Source organism: Nerophis lumbriciformis, linkage group LG28, assembly GCF_033978685.3.
Source record: "Nerophis lumbriciformis linkage group LG28, RoL_Nlum_v2.1, whole genome shotgun sequence".
In the NCBI taxonomy this organism is placed as follows: domain Eukaryota; kingdom Metazoa; phylum Chordata; class Actinopteri; order Syngnathiformes; family Syngnathidae; genus Nerophis; species Nerophis lumbriciformis.
Window position 1 is genome coordinate 31,175,475 of NC_084575.2, and position 20,318 is coordinate 31,195,792.

Sequence of the window (20,318 nt, forward strand, 5' to 3'; positions counted from 1 at the left end):
ATAGTTGTAATCACTGTATCACATACAGTAACAAGATTGTACACAATTCATGAATGAATGTTTGTCCCATCACTATCTTTGATCATCATCTAGCTCTCAATATCAATAAGAGTATGGATTGACGGTTGAACCATCACTGATGACAAACTTCACATGGACTGATCGGTATTTAACGTCATACGAAATTGATTTTTAAGCCATTGAAAGACAACAGCAGGTATAACAAAATGATATTGGTAATTCATGAATGAGGATGACGCTGAGTTTTTCCAGAGTTGACACCTTGAGCCATGAAGATACACGCCTCTACACAGACAGCTGAATTAATCATGAGGTTGCACTCTGGACACAAACGTCTAAATCCTGAAGTTTATTTATTAAACTTTCATGAAGTTGCTAGTTTTTTGGCCCTTAGGTGAAGATGCCAAGCTTTTAGTTATACACTAATGCCTTTAGTTAGGTCTGTGTGTGTGTGTGTGTGTGTGTGTGTGTGTGTGTGTGTGTGTGTGTGTGTGTGTGTGTGTGTGTGTATATGTATATATATATATATATATATATATATATATATATATATATATATATATATATATATATATATGTATATGTGTGTGTGTGTGTGTGTGTGTGTATGGATATATTTGTGTATATATATGTATATACATATATGTGTGTTTATGTGTATATATATATGTGTGTGTATATATGTATATATATATATATATATATTAGAGATGCGCGGATAGGCAATTATTTCATCCGCAACCGCATCAGAAAGTCGTCAACCATCCGCAATCCACCCGATCTAACATTTGATCAGAACCGCATCCGCCCGCACCCGCCCGTTGTTATATATCTAATATAGACGATGCAAGGCATTAGTGAGGTTAAGAAAGGAGACTGATCCAATGCAGCACAGACATTCGCGTGCCACGCTGTCACGACCCAGACGCACACCAGTGCGCAATCATATGGGAGCCGCGCTGAGCGCACCTCCAAGCGCGTCTCGCTGCCGGCGACGGCTGGGTATGGGCCCGACGCTCCAGCGCCATCCATTTTCAGGGCTAGTTGATTCGGCAGGTGGGTTGTTACACACTCCTTAGCGGGTTCCAACTTCCATGGCCACCGTCCTGCTGTCTATATCAACCAGGGTGAGCCCCACCCCTTTCGTGAGCGCACTGCGCGCGGAGTGACCCCTGTTACGCGCCCCCGGCAACAGGGGTGGCGGGCAGGTAAGCTGCGCGGGCGGAGCGCGCGGAGTGACCCCTGTTACGAGCCCCCGGCCACGGGGGTGGCGGGCAGGTAAGCTGCTTACCTGCTGCGCGTGATGCCGGCAGCGGCGAAGGCGGACGAGGCGGGGTGTCGGTGCGGTGGGCGCGGTGGTGACCCTGGACGTGCGTCGGGCCCTTCTCGCGGATCGCCTCAGCTACGGCTCCGTAAAAGTGTCCATCTCTTTTTTTTTTTTTCTTCTGTTGTGGCATATGCTGCAGGTGCCTGCTCGTTTTTCGTATGTGGGTAACAACATTTAACTATGTATATATATTTCCGAATTGGTTTAACTGCCACCCGCCTGAATCTATTTAAAATCTAATTTTTTTTAATTTCAACCGCCCGACCCGACCCGCGGATAAAATCTTTTTTTTTTTTAATTTCATCCGCCCGATCCGCGGACTCTGCGGTTGTGCCCGCAAACCACGCATCTCTAATATATATATATATATATATATATATATATATATATTAGGGATGTCCCGATCCGATATTTGGATCGGATCGGCTGCCGATATTTGCCAAAAATTGCGTATCGGCAAGGCATGGGAAAATGCCGATCCAGATCCAGTTTAAAAAAAAAACTCCGGTCCGTGTTTTCCATCCATCCATCCATCCATCCATCCATCTTCTTCCGCTTATCCAAGGTCGGGTCGCGGGGGCAGCAGCTTAAGCAGGGAAGCCCAGACTTCCCTCTCCCCAGCCACTTCGTCCAGCTCCTCCCGGGGGATCCCGAGGCGTTCCCAGGCCAGCCGGGAGACATAGTCTTCCCAGCGTGTCCTGGGTCTTCCCCGTGGCCTCCTACCGGTCGGACGTGCCCGAAACACCTTCCTAGGGAGGCGTTCGGGTGAAATCCTGACCAGATGCCCGAACCACCTCATCTGGCTCCTCTCGATGTGGAGGAGCAGCGGCTTTACTTTGAGCTCCCCCCGAATGACAGAGCTTCTCACCCTATCTCTAAGGGAGAGCCCCGCCACTCGGCGGAGGAAACTCATTTCGGCCGCTTGTATCCGTGATCTTGTCCTTTCGGTCATGACCCAAAGCTCATGACCATAGGTGAGGATGGGAACGTAGATCGACCGGTAAATCGAGAGCTTTGCCTTCCGGCTCAGCTCCTTCTTCACCACAACGGATCGATACAGCGTCCGCATTACTGAAGACGCCGCACCGATCCGCCTGTCGATCTCACGATCCACTCTTCCCCCACTCGTGAACAAGACTCCGAGGTACTTGAACTCCTCCACTTGGGGCAAGATCTCCTCCCCAACCCGGAGATGGCACTCCACCCTTTTCCGGGAGAGAACCATGGACTCGGACTTGGAGGTGCTGATTCCCATCCCAGTCGCTTCACACTCGGCTGCGAACCGATCCAGTGAGAGCTGAAGATCTTGGCCGGAGGAAGCCATCAGGACCACATCATCTGCAAATAGCAGAGACCTAATCCTGCAGCCACCAAACCAGATCCCCTCAACGCCTTGACTGCGCCTAGAAATTCTGTCCATAAAAGTTATGAACAGAATCGGTGACAAAGGGCAGCCTTGGCGGAGTCCAACCCTCACTGGAAACGTGTCCGACTTACTGCCGGCAATGCGGACCAAGCTCTGACACTGATCATACAGGGAGCGAACTGCCACAATAAGACCGTCCGTTACCCCATACTCTCTGAGCACTCCCCACAGGACTTCCCGTGTTTTCCAACGCACCTATTTAAATAATACATTCCACTTTTCTGCTGCGCCGTAATTTCCGTTCCGCATTTTCCAGCACACCTTCAACACATACACAATTCTCAGGCAGTTGCTTTTAGCTGCTGGCATTACACGACAGGCTCTTGTCACTCTTTCCTGTGTCTCCCTCTCACAGACAGCGAGCGCACCTTCTTACACACGTCACATACTGTCACGTCATACGACACATACGTATACGTCCTCTCCCAGCAGAGAGCGAGGTAGCGGCATGGCTAACGTTAGCTGTGATGCTAGCGCAGCCGCTAAGGTGCGCGCCTGCTCAAACGTCCTCTGCGCACGGCAAATCTATGCCACGCACAAAATCTAATAAAAAAAATAAGCGCATAACAATTTTCGACACACGGACACGACAGAGACAACAGTTTTCGTCATCATTGTTCAAATATTGTGACGTCTGTCGAGACGCTTATCTCCATTCGGTGCCACACGTCCACACCATCAAAATGCTGAGGCAAAAATTTCCACGTCAACACCGTATGAAAAAAATAGTGATTTTTTTAGTTGTGATTTCCTTCTCTGCATGAAGGTTTAAAAGTAGCATATATTAATGCAGTATGAAGAAGAATGTTTTAATGTAGACATGCAAGCCTTGAAATAACATTTTGAAAATCAAGACTACATTTCCTGCAAATGGGTGCATTTCTACCCTATATTTTAACTTTAGATTTATTCTCATATCAAACTCTTTTGGCTGTCTTTTTGACACTTACATCAGGCGCCCCCCTCCACACCCTGGATTATAAATAATGTCAATAATTCAATGTGATTATCTTGTGTGATGACTGTATTATGATGATAGTATATATCTGATAGTATATATCTGTATCATGAATCAATTTAAGTGGACCCCGACTTAAACAAGTTGAAAAACTTATTGGGGTGTTACCATTTAGTGGTCAATTGTACGGAATATGTACTGTACTGTGCAACCTACTAATAAAAGTCTCAATCAATCAATCAAAACACATAGAATCATCATACTGCTGTGATTATATGCATCAAGTGTTCATTCAAGGCTGAGGCAAAATATCGAGATATATATTGTGTATCGCAATATGGCCTTAAAATATCGCAATATTAAAAAAAGGCCATATCGCCCAGCCCTAAGTTCAATGATGCCATTTCTGTTTGTCATGTATAATTTTGTCTATTTTGTGTTTATCCTTGAATAAACAGGTCAGTTTCTTGTTACCAACCATTGTGTATTATTCAAACTCCCCTAATTCAGCTGGCTAGTTGTTATCAAGAGTACTAAAACCCTTTTCAACATGATTCTGACAACTAAGTAGGCTAAATAACTTTAAACTTTAATACATGCTCGGATAGGCCACTATCGGTCAGTATCGGTATCGGATCGGAAGTGCAAAAACCTGGATCGGGACATCCCTAATATATATATATATATATATATATATATATATATATATATATATATATATATATATATACAGGTAAAAGCCAGTAAATTAGAATATTTTGAAAAACTTGATTTATTTCAGTAATTGCATTCAAAAGGTGTAACTTGTACATTATATTTATTCATTGCACACAGACTGATGCATTCAAAAGTTTATTTCATTTAATTTTGATGATTTGAAGTGGCAACAAATGAAAATCCAAAATTCCGTGTGTCACAAAATTAGAATATTACTTAAGGCTAATACAAAAAAGGGATTTTTAGAAATGTTGGCCAACTGAAAAGTATGAAAATGAAAAATATGAGCATGTACAATACTCAATACTTGGTTGGAGCTCCTTTTGCCTCAATTACTGCGTTAATGCGGCGTGGCATGGAGTCGATGAGTTTCTGGCACTGCTCAGGTGTTATGAGAGCCCAGGTTGCTCTGATAGTGGCCTTCAACTCTTCTGCGTTTTTGGGTCTGGCATTCTGCATCTTCCTTTTCACAATACCCCACAGATTTTCTATGGGGCTAAGGTCAGGGGAGTTGGCGGGCCAATTTAGAACAGAAATACCATGGTCCGTAAACCAGGCACGGGTAGATTTTGCGCTGTGTGCAGGCGCCAAGTCCTGTTGGAACTTGAAATCTCCATCTCCATAGAGCAGGTCAGCAGCAGGAAGCATGAAGTGCTCTAAAACTTGCTGGTAGACGGCTGCGTTGACCCTGGATCTCAGGAAACAGAGTGGACCGACACCAGCAGATGACATGGCACCCCAAACCATCACTGATGGTGGAAACTTTACACTAGACTTCAGGCAACGTGGATCCTGTGCCTCTCCTGTCTTCCTCCAGACTTTGGGACCTCGATTTCCAAAGGAAATGCAAAATTTGCATGGTTGGGTGATGGTTTGGGGTGCCATGTCATCTGCTGGTGTCGGTCCACTCTGTTTCCTGAGATCCAGGGTCAACGCAGCCGTCTACCAGCAAGTTTTAGAGCACTTCATGCTTCCTGCTGCTGACCTGCTCTATGGAGATGGAGATTTCAAGTTCCAACAGGACTTGGCGCCTGCACACAGCGCAAAATCTACCCGTGCCTGGTTTACAGACCATGGTATTTCTGTTCTAAATTGGCCCGCCAACTCCCCTGACCTTAGCCCCATAGAAAATCTGTGGGGTATTGTGAAAAGGAAGATGCAGAATGCCAGACCCAAAAACGCAGAAGAGTTGAAGGCCACTATCAGAGCAACCTGGGCTCTCATAACACCTGAGCAGTGCCAGAAACTCATCGACTCCATGCCACGCCGCATTAACGCAGTAATTGAGGCAAAAGGAGCTCCAACCAAGTATTGAGTATTGTACATGCTCATATTTTTCATTTTCATACTTTTCAGTTGGCCAACATTTCTAAAAATCCCTTTTTTGTATTAGCCTTAAGTAATATTCTAATTTTGTGACACACGGAATTTTGGATTTTCATTTGTTGCCACTTCAAATCATCAAAATTAAATGAAATAAACATTTGAATGCATCAGTCTGTGTGCAATGAATAAATATAATGTACAAGTTACACCTTTTGAATGCAATTACTGAAATAAATCAAGTTTTTCTAAATATTCTAATTTACTGGCTTTTACCTGTGTGTGTGTGTGTGTGTATATATATATATGTATATGTATGTGTGTGTGTGTGTGTGTGTGTGTGTGTATGTATGTATATGCTTTTGTTTTAGGTTAGAGCATGTCACTGGTTCACTTGCTGTGTCATCTTTTGTTTCACAGGAGGGAAGATCGCAGGGTCAAACAATAGGGCCTCGAGGTCACAGCTATGGTCCAACAATGCAGTCAAGGTGAAATAAAAACCGTGCAAACATGTACAGTATTTTCCCGGACTATAAGGCGCACTTAAAATTCTTTAAAAAAAAAAAAAAAAAAAAAAAAAATCAAAACTCGACAGTGTGCCTTATAACCCGGTGCGCCTAATGTAAGGAATAATTCTGGTTTTGCTTACTGACCTCAAAGCTATTTTAGCAGTCAAACATAAGAGATATGTGTAGACTGCAATATGACTCAAGTAAACAACACCAACATTTTGTGTGTTCCATAACACACGGCGCTCATAAATGTATCAAAATGTTTTAGTAGGACTTTGGTGAGCTATGAAGCCGCACCACTTGATGGATTGTACTGTGCTTCAACATAGGAGTATTATTATGGTGTGTGTATAAGGTAAGACATATTATCTGGCATTTTGTTTCGCAATATTATGCAAAAGCAACTTTTCTTACCTTCTGGTACCTGCTGATCTGTATTTGGGATCTGCATGAGTCCTGAAAAATTGCGCCCGCATCCGCCTTTGTAGTCCGTGCTGACACCGTAGTCGATAAGCGTCTTCTTTTTCTCTATCTTCTTGTTATGGGACATTCATCCTCCGCTGTTGCCATTTCTAATATAAAGTAGTGTAAAGTTCTTACTTATATCTGTCAGTAAACTTGCCATGAAAGCGCTAAAACATACCGGTGTAGTGAGTTTACATTATTCACCCAAGGAACTTTAGTTATTAGAGAGTTCCGGTCGGACGTTTTTTTCACGGGACACATTTCCGACGGATGAGAAGATGCTGCTCCGTTATCGATTGAAGTAAAGTGTGAATATCATTAAAACAGTTAACTCCATCTTTTGACACATCTTCCACTCCCGTCCTTGCACGCTACACCGCTACAACAAAGATGACGGGGAGAAGACGCCGTCGAAAGGCGAGCCACGTAAATAAGACCGCCCACAAAACGGCGCATCCTGAAGAGACTGTCAGGAAGCGGCTTGAAGATGATCTGTAAAACATCATCTATGCCAGCGTTTTTCAACCTTTTTTGAGCCAAGGCACATTTGCGTTGCAAAAATCCGGAGGCACACCATCAGCAGAAATCATAAACTCAGTTGACAGTAAAAAGTCGTTGTCGCAATTGTTGGATTTGACTTTAAAGCATAACCAAGCATGCATCACTATAGCTCTTGTCTCAAAGTAGGTGTACTGTCACCACCTGTCACATCGCCCTCTGAATTATTTAGAGTCTTTTGCTGTTTTCCTGTGTGTAGTGTTTTAGTTCTTGTCTTGCGCTCCGATTTTGGTGGCTTTTTCTCTTTTTTTGGTATTTTCCTTTAGCAGTTTCTTTCTTTCATAGTTCTTTTTATTGAGTTCACATTCACATTAACAACATATTCAAACCCTCTTCATCCCCTACCCCTGCTGTCACTCAAAACAAAAACAAAAAACAAAAGTAAGAGTACAAAAGTACCCGGAATAAAAAACATAAATAGATAAAGTTCAGTACAAGGCACTTAAAACACAGTAATTGAAAACTGAAACATAATGTAGACGCAGCATGACAAGGCCATATTTAGGTACATATCTAAGGCTCTTCCTGCACTTGTGTAGAAGATTGGTCAACAAAAGTCAAAAAAGGTCTCCACACTTTAAAAAACTTGTTTTCAGAGCCCCGTAATGTGTATCTTATTTTCTCCATCTTCAGATTTGCTAGTACGTCCCTTATCCAGTGGGAGACTAAGGGTGGGACAGCCTCCTTCCACTTCAACAATATCAGGCGGCGTGCGAGGAGGGTGGTGAAGGCAACTATTTTGTGACCCCCGACAGGTAGTTCCAGGCCCGGCCCTAATCAATCTGGCGCCCTAGGCAAGATTTTAGGTGGCGCCCCCCCACATCGGCAGTGAAGTGTATATACTCACAAGAACCCGAATAGCTTTGTCTTTCACCTTTTTTTTTTTACTTACAACTATACCTAATATATAAAGGGGTGGAAAAGTGACTATTACCTGCAGGGCAAACATTAGCTAACCAGAAGGCAATAATGTAAACAAAAAACACCTGCTTAAAAGATCTAATACAAATGTCCCTGAGGAATGTAAGGTGGGATCAGTACTGTATTACCTAACGTTACATTATTATTTTCCATAACAATTTAGCCCCCTCCACAATATTAACCCGACGTTAAAACAGAACTAGCTATTTATTGATTAGCAATTGCCGAATCATGTAACATTAGCTTAATGCTAAAAAGCCAGGTTACTATCACATTCTGTAACAGACAAATAATTTCATGTAGGCTAACGTTACCTACCTGCTACCTCTGTCTTTTTCTCGTTTCTCCTCCTCTTCTTTTCTCTTTTTTCTTCCCTGGGCACCTGACAGTTTTGGCCGTTTTGACATCTTGTGTTGATTTTTTGATGTGGTGACGTCCAAAAAGAGTCATGGTACGGGAAGGGAGGGGGCGCACCGTGCGGGGGGAGGAGGGGGGGCGTAATGTTGTAACAAATAATATTTCTATTAAATAGGCTTTACTTTGCATTTTAATTAACGTGAGATTATTTTTTTGTATTTAGAAATAATAGTAACAACTTTTTTTTTTTCTTTTCTCTCCAACATTTGTGGCACTGGCATGGCGCCCCCTGATGGACGGCGCCCTTAGCATTTGCCTATACGGCCTATGCCACGGGCCGGCCCTGGGTAGTTCCATCCCTTCAGGAATGATTCCAAATACAGAAATGAAAGGGTTTGGATTGATTTGAATTGTTAAAACCGTGGAGAGTGCTTCGAAGATGGACTTCCAGTACTTTAGCAGTTTCATGTCTTCCTTTGAGCGATATTTCCCGCATCTACTTTGTTTGAGCAATCAAGAATATTTCAGTCGTTTGTATCCTTCTTTGTGGGGACATTGTTGATTGTCATGTCATGTTCGGATGTACATTGTGGAAGCCGTCTTTTCTCCACAGTAAGTTTTTGCTGTCGTCCAGCATTCTGTTTTTGTTGACTTTGTAGCCAGTTCAGTTTTAGTTTCGTTCTGCATAGCCTTCCCTAAGCTTCAATTACTTTTCTTAAGGGCATTCACCTTTTGTTTATTTTTGGTTTAAGCATAAAACTCCTTTTTACCTGCATTTACAAAGCAATTAGCTATCGGCTGCCACCTACTGATATGGAAGAGTATTACATGGTTACTCTGCCGAGTTCTAGACAGCACCGACACTCAACAAGATTAGATTAGATTAGATTTATTGGTCCCCTTGGGGAAATTCATTGTCACTGCCGTACATTTAAACACTAGACATTACACATAACACAAAAAATTAACACAAAGACATCATACATGACTAATACACATTTACAGGCTTGTCAGACAGGTCGGCCGGGCCTGCTGTTAAGGGCGGCTATAGCTGCAGGGATCAGGCTTTTCCTGAGGCGGGCCCTCCGGAATTTGATTGTTCTGTACCTGCGCCCTGATGGTAGTGGGATGATATATTGGTGTAGTGGGTGAGTGATATCCTGGACTATTGTTTTTGCCAGTCGGGTGTTGGACCTGTGGTTTATGTCTGAAATGTTGGGTGTGGGTAGGCCGATGATTTTAGCTGCTATGTTTGTAATGCGTGTGAGTTTGGTCCGGTTGGTTACAGAAAGCATGGTGAAAAAACATGTGGAACAGTACAGAAGGATGGGTTGAACAATGCTTTGGTAAAGTAATAACAGGAGATGAGGTGCAACGTATAGTCCTTTAAGTTTCCGGATGGCTGACAGTCTTTGTTGACTTCTTTTTTGAATGTCCGTGGTGTGTTGATCAAAGGTGAGTTTATTGTCCAAGGTTATGCCCAGGTATTTAAAAGTGTCAACTGTTTTAACTGTTTGTGTGTTTATGATGATGGGGTTCTGAGGTGAGGGGGTGTTGAACCATATTTCTTTTGTTTTATTGACATTGATTTCCAGATAACTGGCTGTGCATGACTCTGTGAAATGTTTGACTGTGTTATGATAGTCCAGGATGGATTGACTGTTGGAGAGGAGTGCGAGAATGGCTGTGTCATCTGAGTATTTTAAGTATGTTGTGGTGGGTGAGATGCTACGGCAGTCATTGGTGTAGAGTGTGTACAGGAAAGGGCTCAACACACATCCCTGTGGGACCCCGGTGTTGATGGTAAGCATCGGGGATGTGTTTGAGCCCACCCTTACTGCTTGCAATCGGTCGGTGAGATAGTTGTGGGTGAGGTGGATCAGCTGAGGGGGGATGTTGAGCTGGTGTAGTTTCCGGATCAGTAGATGCTTCTGTAGGGAGTTGAAGGCGGAGCTGAAGTCCACGAAGAGGATCCTGGCAAAGTTGCCTGGGGAGTCCAGATGCTGGAGGAGGAGATGCAGCAGGCAGGCCACAGCATCCTCTGTGCCCCTCCTGGCCCTGTAGGCAAATTGGAGGGGGTCCAGGTGTGGGGTGACAACTGGAAGGATGGTGTGAAGCAGCAGTTTCTCCAGGCACTTCATAATTATGGATGTGAGGGCTATGGGGCGGTAATGGTTGAGTTCTGTGGGTCTGGATTTTTTCGGTACTGGGATGATGGTTGCAGTTTTCCACAATGCAGGTATTGTTGCAGTCCAGTAGCTTTCACAGAAGAGTGAGTGTAGGATAGGGGAGAGCTCTATGGCACAGTCCCTGATCACCCTGGCTGGAATGCCATCAGGCCCTGGTGCCTTGCCTGGCTTGCAGCGGCTCAGCTGGCGCCGTACTTCCTCCTCTGTGAAGGGGGCCGGTTCCTCTGGGTCTGGTGGTGGTAGGGCTCTCAGCAGGTCCTGACACTCTGATGAAAAGTCCAATTTATCAAAGCGGGTAAAAAATAACAACAACACATCATTTGCAGACTGGTTTGCAAAAAATGTTTTTAACCCAAATATGTGAAATTAGATAATCTCCCACGGCACACCAGTGGTTGAAAAACACTAATCTATGCAACATTTTGACCAAAGAACCACCATTACATGTTATGTAGACCACAAGGAAGTCTTTCATATTTAAGAAAAAAATAATAATATTACCTCTTTAATGCGCCTTATATATGAAAAAAGATTGAAAATAAACCATTCATCGGCAGTATGCCTTATAATCCGGTGCACCCTATGGTCCGGAAAATATGGAAAGTCCATTTGTTTGCCCTGCTGCTGTTCCCTGCTTTCATTACCAGCAAAAAAAATGTGTGTGTTTGTGTGTGGGTGTGTGTGTGTGTGTGTGTGCGTGTGCGACAGCTTCACCTCCATGTCGGCACAGTGTCCACCTGCCTTCTCTCAACCCAGATAGACTAAAGACAGCCAAGGCCATTGTGGGCAAGACCGTCAAGGTCGTTCCAAATAATTGCGTAAACATTAGCGTGTATACATGCACAATTTAATTCTATTTCCTCTCAATGGTAGTTACATAAGGTGTTCTCAGTGCATGGCCCTTACCCGGTCATCAGGGCTGCGCTGAGGGCTAGAGGCTGGGTGGAGAAGCGGCATCACCACATCTCCACGCGTCCCGTTAAAGACACCAGCTGTAATGATGACTTTGAGGGTGAAGATGAAGGTCAGCTGAAGCTGTGATGAGAACCTAAATGTCCTCTCTTTCATTTCTCCACCAATTGCAGTCCATCCTTCTCCTCAGGTGACCAAGGGCGGGATCCTGACGGACTGTACGGTCTGATGGTAAAGACGCAAAGAAAACGTACGAGGTGTGGCGCTCTGCTAAAGACTTCTCATCTCCTCTCACAGTCCAGGCTGGTGCGGAATGAACCGGTTGACTTCTACTGGACAAACAGGAGAGACGCCATCAACACCAGCGTTTTGCAAAAAGATCAGATTATCAACCATTTTGCCAAAGCAGGCAGTTTCACCACCAAGGTACATCCATGTGATATTGTTGCTTATACTGCAGTGTACAGTGTTCGAAGCATACTTGCCAACACTCCCGGATTTTCCGGGAGACTCCCGAAATTCAGCGCCTCTCCCGAAAACCTCCCGGGACAAATTTTCTCCCGAAATTCAGGCGGACTCAGGTCCTCCACAATATAAAAAAGCGTACCTGCCCAATCACGTTATAACTATAGAATGATTGGAGGCCGAGTTCTTGGTTTCTTATGTGGGTTTATTGTTAGGCAGTTTCATTAACGTCCTCCCAGCGTTGCAACAACACACAACAACAGCAGTCACTTTTTTGTATACCGTAAAGCAGTTCGTCTGCCGTAAACAGCAATGTTGTGACACTCTTAAACAGGACAATACTGCCATCTAGTGCATTTGATGAAAGCACTTTTGTGCGTGCCACACATCAATGCATCATCAGAGAGGGTGTTCAGCATGGTTCGAAAAATAGTGACAGAGAATAGAACAAGGATGGACAATTCAACCCTTAACTCAACAATGAGTAGATGAGTGTTATGTGTGTGTATATGTGTAAATAAATGAACACTGAAATTCAAGTATTTTTTTTTTTTATATACAGGTAAAAGCCAGTAAATAAGAATATTGTGAAAAACTTGATTTATTTCAGTAATTGCATTCAAAAGGTGTAACTTGTACATTATATTTATTCATTGCACACAGACTGATGCATTCAAATGTTTATTTCATTTAATTTTGATGATTTGAAGTGGTAACAAATGAAAATCCAAAATTCCGTGTGTCACAAAATTAGAATATTACTTAAGGCTAATACAAAAAAGGGATTTTTAGAAATGTTGGCCAACTGAAATGTATGAAAATGAAAAAATATGAGCATGTACAATACTCAATACTTGGTTGGAGCTCCTTTTGCCTCAATTACTGCGTTAATGCGGCGTGGCATGGAGTCGATGAGTTTCTGGCACTGCTCAGGTGTTATGAGAGCCCAGGTTGCTCTGATAGTGGCCTTCAACTCTTCTGCGTTTTTGGGTCTGGCATTCTGCATCTTCCTTTTCACAATACCCCACAGATTTTCTATGGGGCTAAGGTCAGGGGAGTTGGCGGGCCAATTTAGAACAGAAATACCATGGTCCGTAAACCAGACACGGGTAGATTTTGCGCTGTGTGCAGGCGCCAAGTCCTGTTGGAACTTGAAATCTCCATCTCCATAGAGCAGGTCAGCAGCAGGAAGCATGAAGTGCTCTAAAACTTGCTGGTAGACGGCTGCGTTGACCCTGGATCTCAGGAAACAGAGTGGACCGACACCAGCAGATGACATGGCACCCCAAACCATCACCCAACCATGCAAATTTTGCATTTCCTTTGGAAATCGAGGTCCCAGAGTCTGGAGGAAGACAGGAGAGGCACAGGATCCACGTTGCCTGAAGTCTAGTGTAAAGTTTCCACCATCACCTCCCGAAATCGGAGGTCTCAAGGTTGGCAAGTATGGTTCGAAGTAACACAATTATAGGAACTAAGGGTGTCCCTATACAACCTATGTGTCAAAGTCAAGGCCCCATTATCTATGGCCCCCGGGATGATATTTGATTAGTATTAGAACCGGCCCACAGGTCACAGCCGCCTGCTGCTGTTTGGCACGCACCAATACTCCATCAGTGTTGGCGCTAGGAATTTTCGAATACATTAACAATATATTTTTGTACATAAGCTGCAAAAAAAAATATTAAAATTTTACTTTAAACATTGGCAGCTCATTCACCAGAATTTTACAGTAAAAGCAGTGTTTTTTTTACAGTATATAAATAAATGGAATGGAATGGAGAAACAATACCACTGTTTTGAGCGGTAAAATTCATGTAACAGAGCTGCCAGTTTGTGTCAGGTTCAAACACTGATGACATCTGTTAAACAAGACAAGAAGCAAGGAATTAAACAGAGACAGAATTAAATTTGGCTCAATTGAAGAGTCCGATCGTAGTTGAGATAGGCTCCAGCGCCACCCGTGACCCCGAAGGGAATAAGCGGTAGAAAATGGATGGATGGATGAGGAGAGACGTCTGGACTGTACTCTTTGGACAGTCTCACCACGCTCTGGCGAAAGATTGTACGCCACCTCTTTTATTTGGACTTTCCCTGATTATGGCAACAGCTGTTTCTAAGGGACGGGGGTCGAAAACAGCCATCGCCTTTGGTTACAGAACAGTTCACAGAAAAGGTCACTGTAGGGGAGTCAGGTCCTGCTTCCTCTTCGCTTTGTAGATCTCGGGTCAAGACAATATCTTTTTGTTGATTACAATACATCAAAGAAACAGAACACCTTCATGTTGCTTCCCATCCTAAACAGTGGAGTTTTACAAGCCTTTTGCTTGGTCGGATCAAAGACAGCTTTTGTCTGCTAGCCGGGCGAGCTGAACTCAATGTAACACAAAGTTTTGTGATAACTTAGATACAATTATTCTAACAGTTTGTTTGTTTTTTACCGTAAAATCTTGTTGTTTTAATGTTTTTTTTGTTTGTTTTTTAATGTTTTAGTGTCTTACTGTATATGGGAAAAAACAGTACCAAAGTTGATTTTACGGTAAAAAAAAAAACTCAGTCGGCGGAATTTAACCGTAAAATTTATTGTGAATTTTACAGTCTACAATTTGATTGATCATTTGTTTTTAAATCATAAGTCAGGCAGATATTTAAGTACAGTATTTATCTTTTATTTTAACAAAAAAATATTTTTGGAATACATGATAATAGAATATTTTGATTTTGATAATATTGGATTTTAAAAGATATGCATTTGCATGCAGTACATGATTTTTAATGTCAAAAGGGAAAGAATAAATATATTTAGTAAGAAAAGATTTTAACGCATATTATTTCCAGGCTTTCGCGGGCCACATAAGATAATGTGCCAGGCCAGATTTGGCCCCTGGGCCTTGAGTTTGACACCTTTATCTTAAGCTATCATAAAAGAAAGTTAATATTGGATTTTTGTTAAAGTAGGCCCATTAATATTGTCATAATTTGTTGTTTTGGTATTGAGTCTTGAAGTTAAAAGTTACAGCGTGTCATACCAAGTATTCTGCAGTGTTGCACATTACAATTCAGACAGTCATTTTGTATTGAAGTGAATTAATTAACGTATATTATGTTCTACATATGGTGAATGTTTATATTCAACTTGGAGAAAGCAAACCACCAGGTTTAACTAAATAATGGTTGAGCCCTTAATAAATTAAGGAGCCTCAGTTGGACATTCGTATGTGGACTGGGTTAACTCTCCCACGAGAAGAGGCATTAAATTCAGACTTCGGAATGCAAAAGTGATAGCTCTATCCTGGAGGAGAGACTCCTTGTCTATCTTCACATCAACATTGAAGTTACAACTTATAGCATACTTGCCAACCCTCCCGGATTTTCCGGGAGACTCCCGAAATTCAGCGCCTCTCCCGAAAACCTCCCGGGGCAAATTTTCTCCCGAAAATCTCCCGAAATTCAGGCGCAGCTGGAGGCCACGCCCCCTCCAGCTCCATGCGGACCTGAGTGACGTGTTGACAGCCTGTTCTCACGTCCGCTTTCCCACCATATAAACAGCTAATGATGGAGGGCGAGTTCTTGGTTTCTTATGTGGGTTTATTGTTAGGCAGTTTCATTAACGTCCTCCCAGCGCGGTAACAACACACAACAACAGCAGTCAAGTTTTCGTCTACCGTAAAGCAGTTCGTCTGCCGTAAACAGCAATGTTTTGACACTTTTAAACAGGACAATACTGCCATCTACTGTACATGCATATGTGACCCACCCATAATGTGTCACATTTTTGTGTTGATTTATTTATTTTATTTTGTGGTTTGAATTCGTTTTTGGAGCTGTCATTACACATTTATCAGTATTCACATTGGTCAGTAGGGGGCAGTAGGGCGTTTCTTCCCAATTGAATGCTATCACCTGCAGACCGGAAGTGTCTTGTCATTCTGATGAGCGCGACCAGTCTGTGAACAACTGAAACGTCCTGTGTGCTTTTTCCTCCTGTATAACAGGTTAGTTTTGGTGAATCAACTCACTGAATAATATCCATGTGATCTTTATAAGTTTAAGTACACATTCTGATGGTGGAGCCTAACTCTAAAGTGTTTGTGAGTTGTAGTTTGTATTTGTGAATGAATCCAGTGCACAGCTGCAGTAATCAATACAAAAAGGCGACGTGAGTGCGCAATGTTTATATAGGAACTTCTGATCCTAATTCAGACTCCCAAATTAGAGCTCCCGTTTTCTTATTGATTTTATAATGTATATTTGTATAATGTGTGTGTTCTGAAATAGTGACAGAGAATAGAACAAGGATGGACAATTCAACCCTTAACTCAACAATGAGTAGATGAGTGTTATGTGTGTGTATATGTGTAAATAAATGAACACTGAAATTCAAGTATTTCTTTTATTTATATATATATATATATATATATATATATATATATATATATATATATATATATATATATATATATATATATTAGAGATGCGCGGATAGGCAATTATTTCATCCGCAACCGCATCAGAAAGTCGTCAACCATCCGCCATCCACCCGATGTAACATTTGATCAGAACCGCACCCGCCCGCCATCCACCCGCACCCGCCCGTTGTTATATATCTAATATAGACGATGCAAGGCATTAGTGAGGTTATAAAGCTTTTGCCTGTTAAAGAAAGGAGACTGATCCAATGCAGCTCAGACATTCGCGTGCCACGCTGTCATGACCCAGACGCACACCAGTGCGCAATCATATGGGAGCCGCGCTGAGCGCACCTCCAAGCGCGTCTCGCTGCCGGCGACGGCCGGGTATGGGCCCGACGCTCCAGCGCCATCCATTTTCAGGGCTAGTTGATTCGGCAGGTGGGTTGTTACACACTCCTTAGCGGGTTCCGACGTCCATGGCCACCGTCCTGCTGTCTATATCAACCAGGGTGAGCCCCACCCCTTTCGTGAGCGCACTGCGCGCGGAGTGACCCCTGTTACGCGCCCCCGGCAACAGGGGTGGCGGGCAGGTAAGCTGCGCGGGCGGAGTGCGCGGAGTGACCCCTGTTACGAGCCCCCGGCCGCGGCGAAGGCGGGCAGGTAAGCTGCTTACCTGCTGCGCGTGACGCCGGCCGCGGCGAAGGCGGACGAGGCGGGGTGTCGGTGCGGTGGGCGCGGTGGTGACCCTGGACGTGCGTCGGGCCCTTCTCGCGGATCGCCTCAGCTACGGCTCCCGGTGGGGCCCTCTCGGGGGAAGGGGCCTCGGTCCCGGACCCCGGCGAGGCGTCCCTTCTCCGCTCCGTAAAAGTGTCCATCTCTTTTTTTTTTTTCTTCTGTTGTGGCATATGCTGCAGGTGCCTGCTCGTTTTTCGTATGTGGGTAACAACATTTAACTATGTATATATATTTCCCAATTGGTTTAACTGCCACCCGCCTGAATCTATTTAAAATCTAATTTTTTTTTATTTCAACCGCCCGACCCGACCCGACCCGACCCGCGGATAAAATCTAATTTTTCTAAATTTCATCCGCCCGATCCGCGGATAATCCGCGGACTCCGCGGTTGTGCCCGCAAACCGCGCATCTCTAATATATATATATATATATATATATATATATATATATATATATATATATATATGTAATAAAAAAAAACATATATATATATATATATATATATATATATATACATATATATATATATATATATAGCTAGAATTCACTGAAAGTCAAGTATTTCTTATATATATATATATACCTTAACCACGCCCCCCGCCCCACCCCCGACCACGCCCCCACCTCCCGGAATCGGAGGTCTCAAGGTTGGAAAGTATGACTTATAGAGGTTGTTTCCCAGTCACTTACACATGAACATCTCCTTTTAAAAAGTTAAAGTACATCAGTGACATGACTAATTGTTGCAGGTGGGATTGTGTGTCAACCTGAGGAGCCTCCACTGGTTTGACTCCGCCGACCCAGACACCTTTTTTCCTCGCTGTTACCGACTCGGGGCACGGGATGAGAAGCACGCTTTCATTGGTGAGATATTTCTCCATCGTCTATAATCCAGCTAACCATGTGTGTCCTCCTTATAGAGGACTACAGGAGGACAGCCTGCAGCAGTCTTCTGAAGTACGTTGTTGAGACGGCGCAGGACGTACACAAAAAGAGGGAAAAGGAGCCCATTGGAGGTATGACCCCCCTTTATTATGTGTGTCAGAGGACATCTTGCTGTCATTTCTCCATTTCAGAACCACCTGAGATGATTCCGAAAATGATCGACACCGCTCTCAAAGTGTGCCAGGGTTTTCTGGAGAGTTTACAGCACGCTGACATCGACACCAGCTCGGACCCGGGTCAATCCCTTACAAAGCAGGAGTGGGAGGAGTTTATCCGTGCCTACTATTTGGTTGTTCAGTGAGTAAGGGGAACACTTTCCTAGTGTGAATTGCTCATCATCAACACTAGGTATGTCCGATAATATCGGACTGCCGATACTATGGGCCGATAAATCCTTTAAAATGTAATATCGGAAATTATCGGTATCGGTTTCAAAATTATCGGTATTGGTTTCAAAAAGTACACGGATGTAGGGAGAAGTACAGAGCGCCAATAGACCTTAAAGGCACTGCCTTTGCGTGCCGACCCAATCACATAATATCTACGGTTTTTCACTCACACAAGTGAATGCAAGGCATACTTGGTCAACAGCCATACAGGTCACACTGAGGGTGGCCGTATAAACAACTTTAACACTGTTACAAATATGCGCCACACTGTGAACCCACACCAAACAAGAATGACAAACACATTTCGGGAGAACATCCGCACCGTAACACAACATAAACACAACAGAACAAATACCCAGAACCCCTTGCAGCACTAACTCTTCCGGGACGTTGCAAATATTTTCTATTTATAAGTCGCAGATATATAGTTTAGAAATTAGTTATTTACACAGAAAGATTTTGTAAATATTTATTTACATACTTTAATAGTTTCTAAACAGTGTCTGTAGCATGGCAGTAAAACGGCTGATCAAACAAAACAGGTCATCGTCATGGGCCCATTAGCTACAGAAGCTCGCTCTCCAATCAGCTAAACCAGGGGTGTCAAACTCATTAGAGCTCAGGGGCCGCATGGAGGAAAATCTGTTCTCACGCGGGCCGGACTATTAAAATCGTGGCATTAAAACAAAAAAAATAAAGACAACTTCAGATTGTTTTCTTTCTCTTACTTTGGCCAAAAATTGAACAAACACATTCTGAAATTATTGCAATAAAAATGTACCGGCAGCGGTAAAGTTTAGATCCATGGTAATGAATGTTTATAACTGAACACATTTACATACCTCAACCTCCTCATGCTCTCTCAGGGAGAGCATGTCCCAAATTCCAAGCTGCTGTTTTGATGCATGTTAAAAAAAAATAATGCACTTTGTGACTTCAATAATAAATATGGCAGTGCCATGTTGGCATTTTTTTTTCTATAACTTGAGTTGATTTATTTTGGAAAACCTTGTTACATTGTTTAATGCATCCAGCGGGGCATCACAACATAATTAGGCATAATAATGTGTTAAATGTCCACGACTGTATAGATCGGTATCGGTTGATATCGGAATCGGTAATTAAGAGTTGGACAATATCGGAATATCGGCAAAAAAGCCATTATCGGACATCTCTAGTCATGATGTATCATGACAAACGAACCCAGAAGAGAATATGAGGACCAACACAAACTACATCCTCCCTTCACATGTAGCAAGGAACACAATTGTTTTGTTAGAAGTAGATTGAAGACATTTTTTTTTAAAAACCTCTAAAAGTCCTTAATCCAGAGAGAACTAGTGGTTAGAGTGTCCGTTAGAGATGCGCGGTTTGCGGGCACAACCGCGGATTATCCGCGCATCGGGCGGATGAAATTAAAAAAAGTTAGATTTTATCCGCGGGTCGGGTCGGGTCGGGTCGGGTCGGGTCGGGTCGGGTCGGGCGGTTGAAATAAAAAAAAATTAGATTTTAAATAGATTCAGGCGGGTGGCAGTTAAACCAATTCGGAAATATATATACATAGTTAAATGTTGTTAAAGTTAAAAGTTATAGTACCAATGATTGTCACACACACACTAGGTGTGGCGAAATTATTCTCTGCATTTAACCCATCACCCTTGATCACCCCCTGGGAGGTGAGGGGAG

At 43.2% G+C, this 20,318-nt stretch overlaps 1 protein-coding gene across 6 annotated transcripts in view; it reads left to right on the top strand.

Moving 5' to 3' along the window:
* The window catches only part of LOC133571059 (tubulin monoglycylase TTLL3-like), a 54,360-nt gene that overhangs the window by 17,110 nt on the left and 16,932 nt on the right, over positions 1-20,318 (top strand). For 2 of the 6 annotated variants that reach the window (XM_072916613.1, XM_061924066.2), the window contains exons 2-6: positions 6,193-6,260; positions 11,860-11,917; positions 11,984-12,112; positions 18,048-18,162; positions 18,219-18,540. In XM_072916613.1, the coding sequence (XP_072772714.1) occupies positions 6,193-6,260; positions 11,860-11,917; positions 11,984-12,112; positions 18,048-18,162; positions 18,219-18,540 (692 nt within the window). Of the gene's footprint in view, positions 1-6,149; positions 6,261-11,482; positions 11,575-11,647; positions 11,799-11,859; positions 12,113-18,047; positions 18,163-18,218; positions 18,541-20,318 lie in introns of those variants that run through there. The other 4 variants (XM_061924065.1, XM_072916612.1, XM_061924064.1 and 1 more) reach the window with 4 other exon arrangements.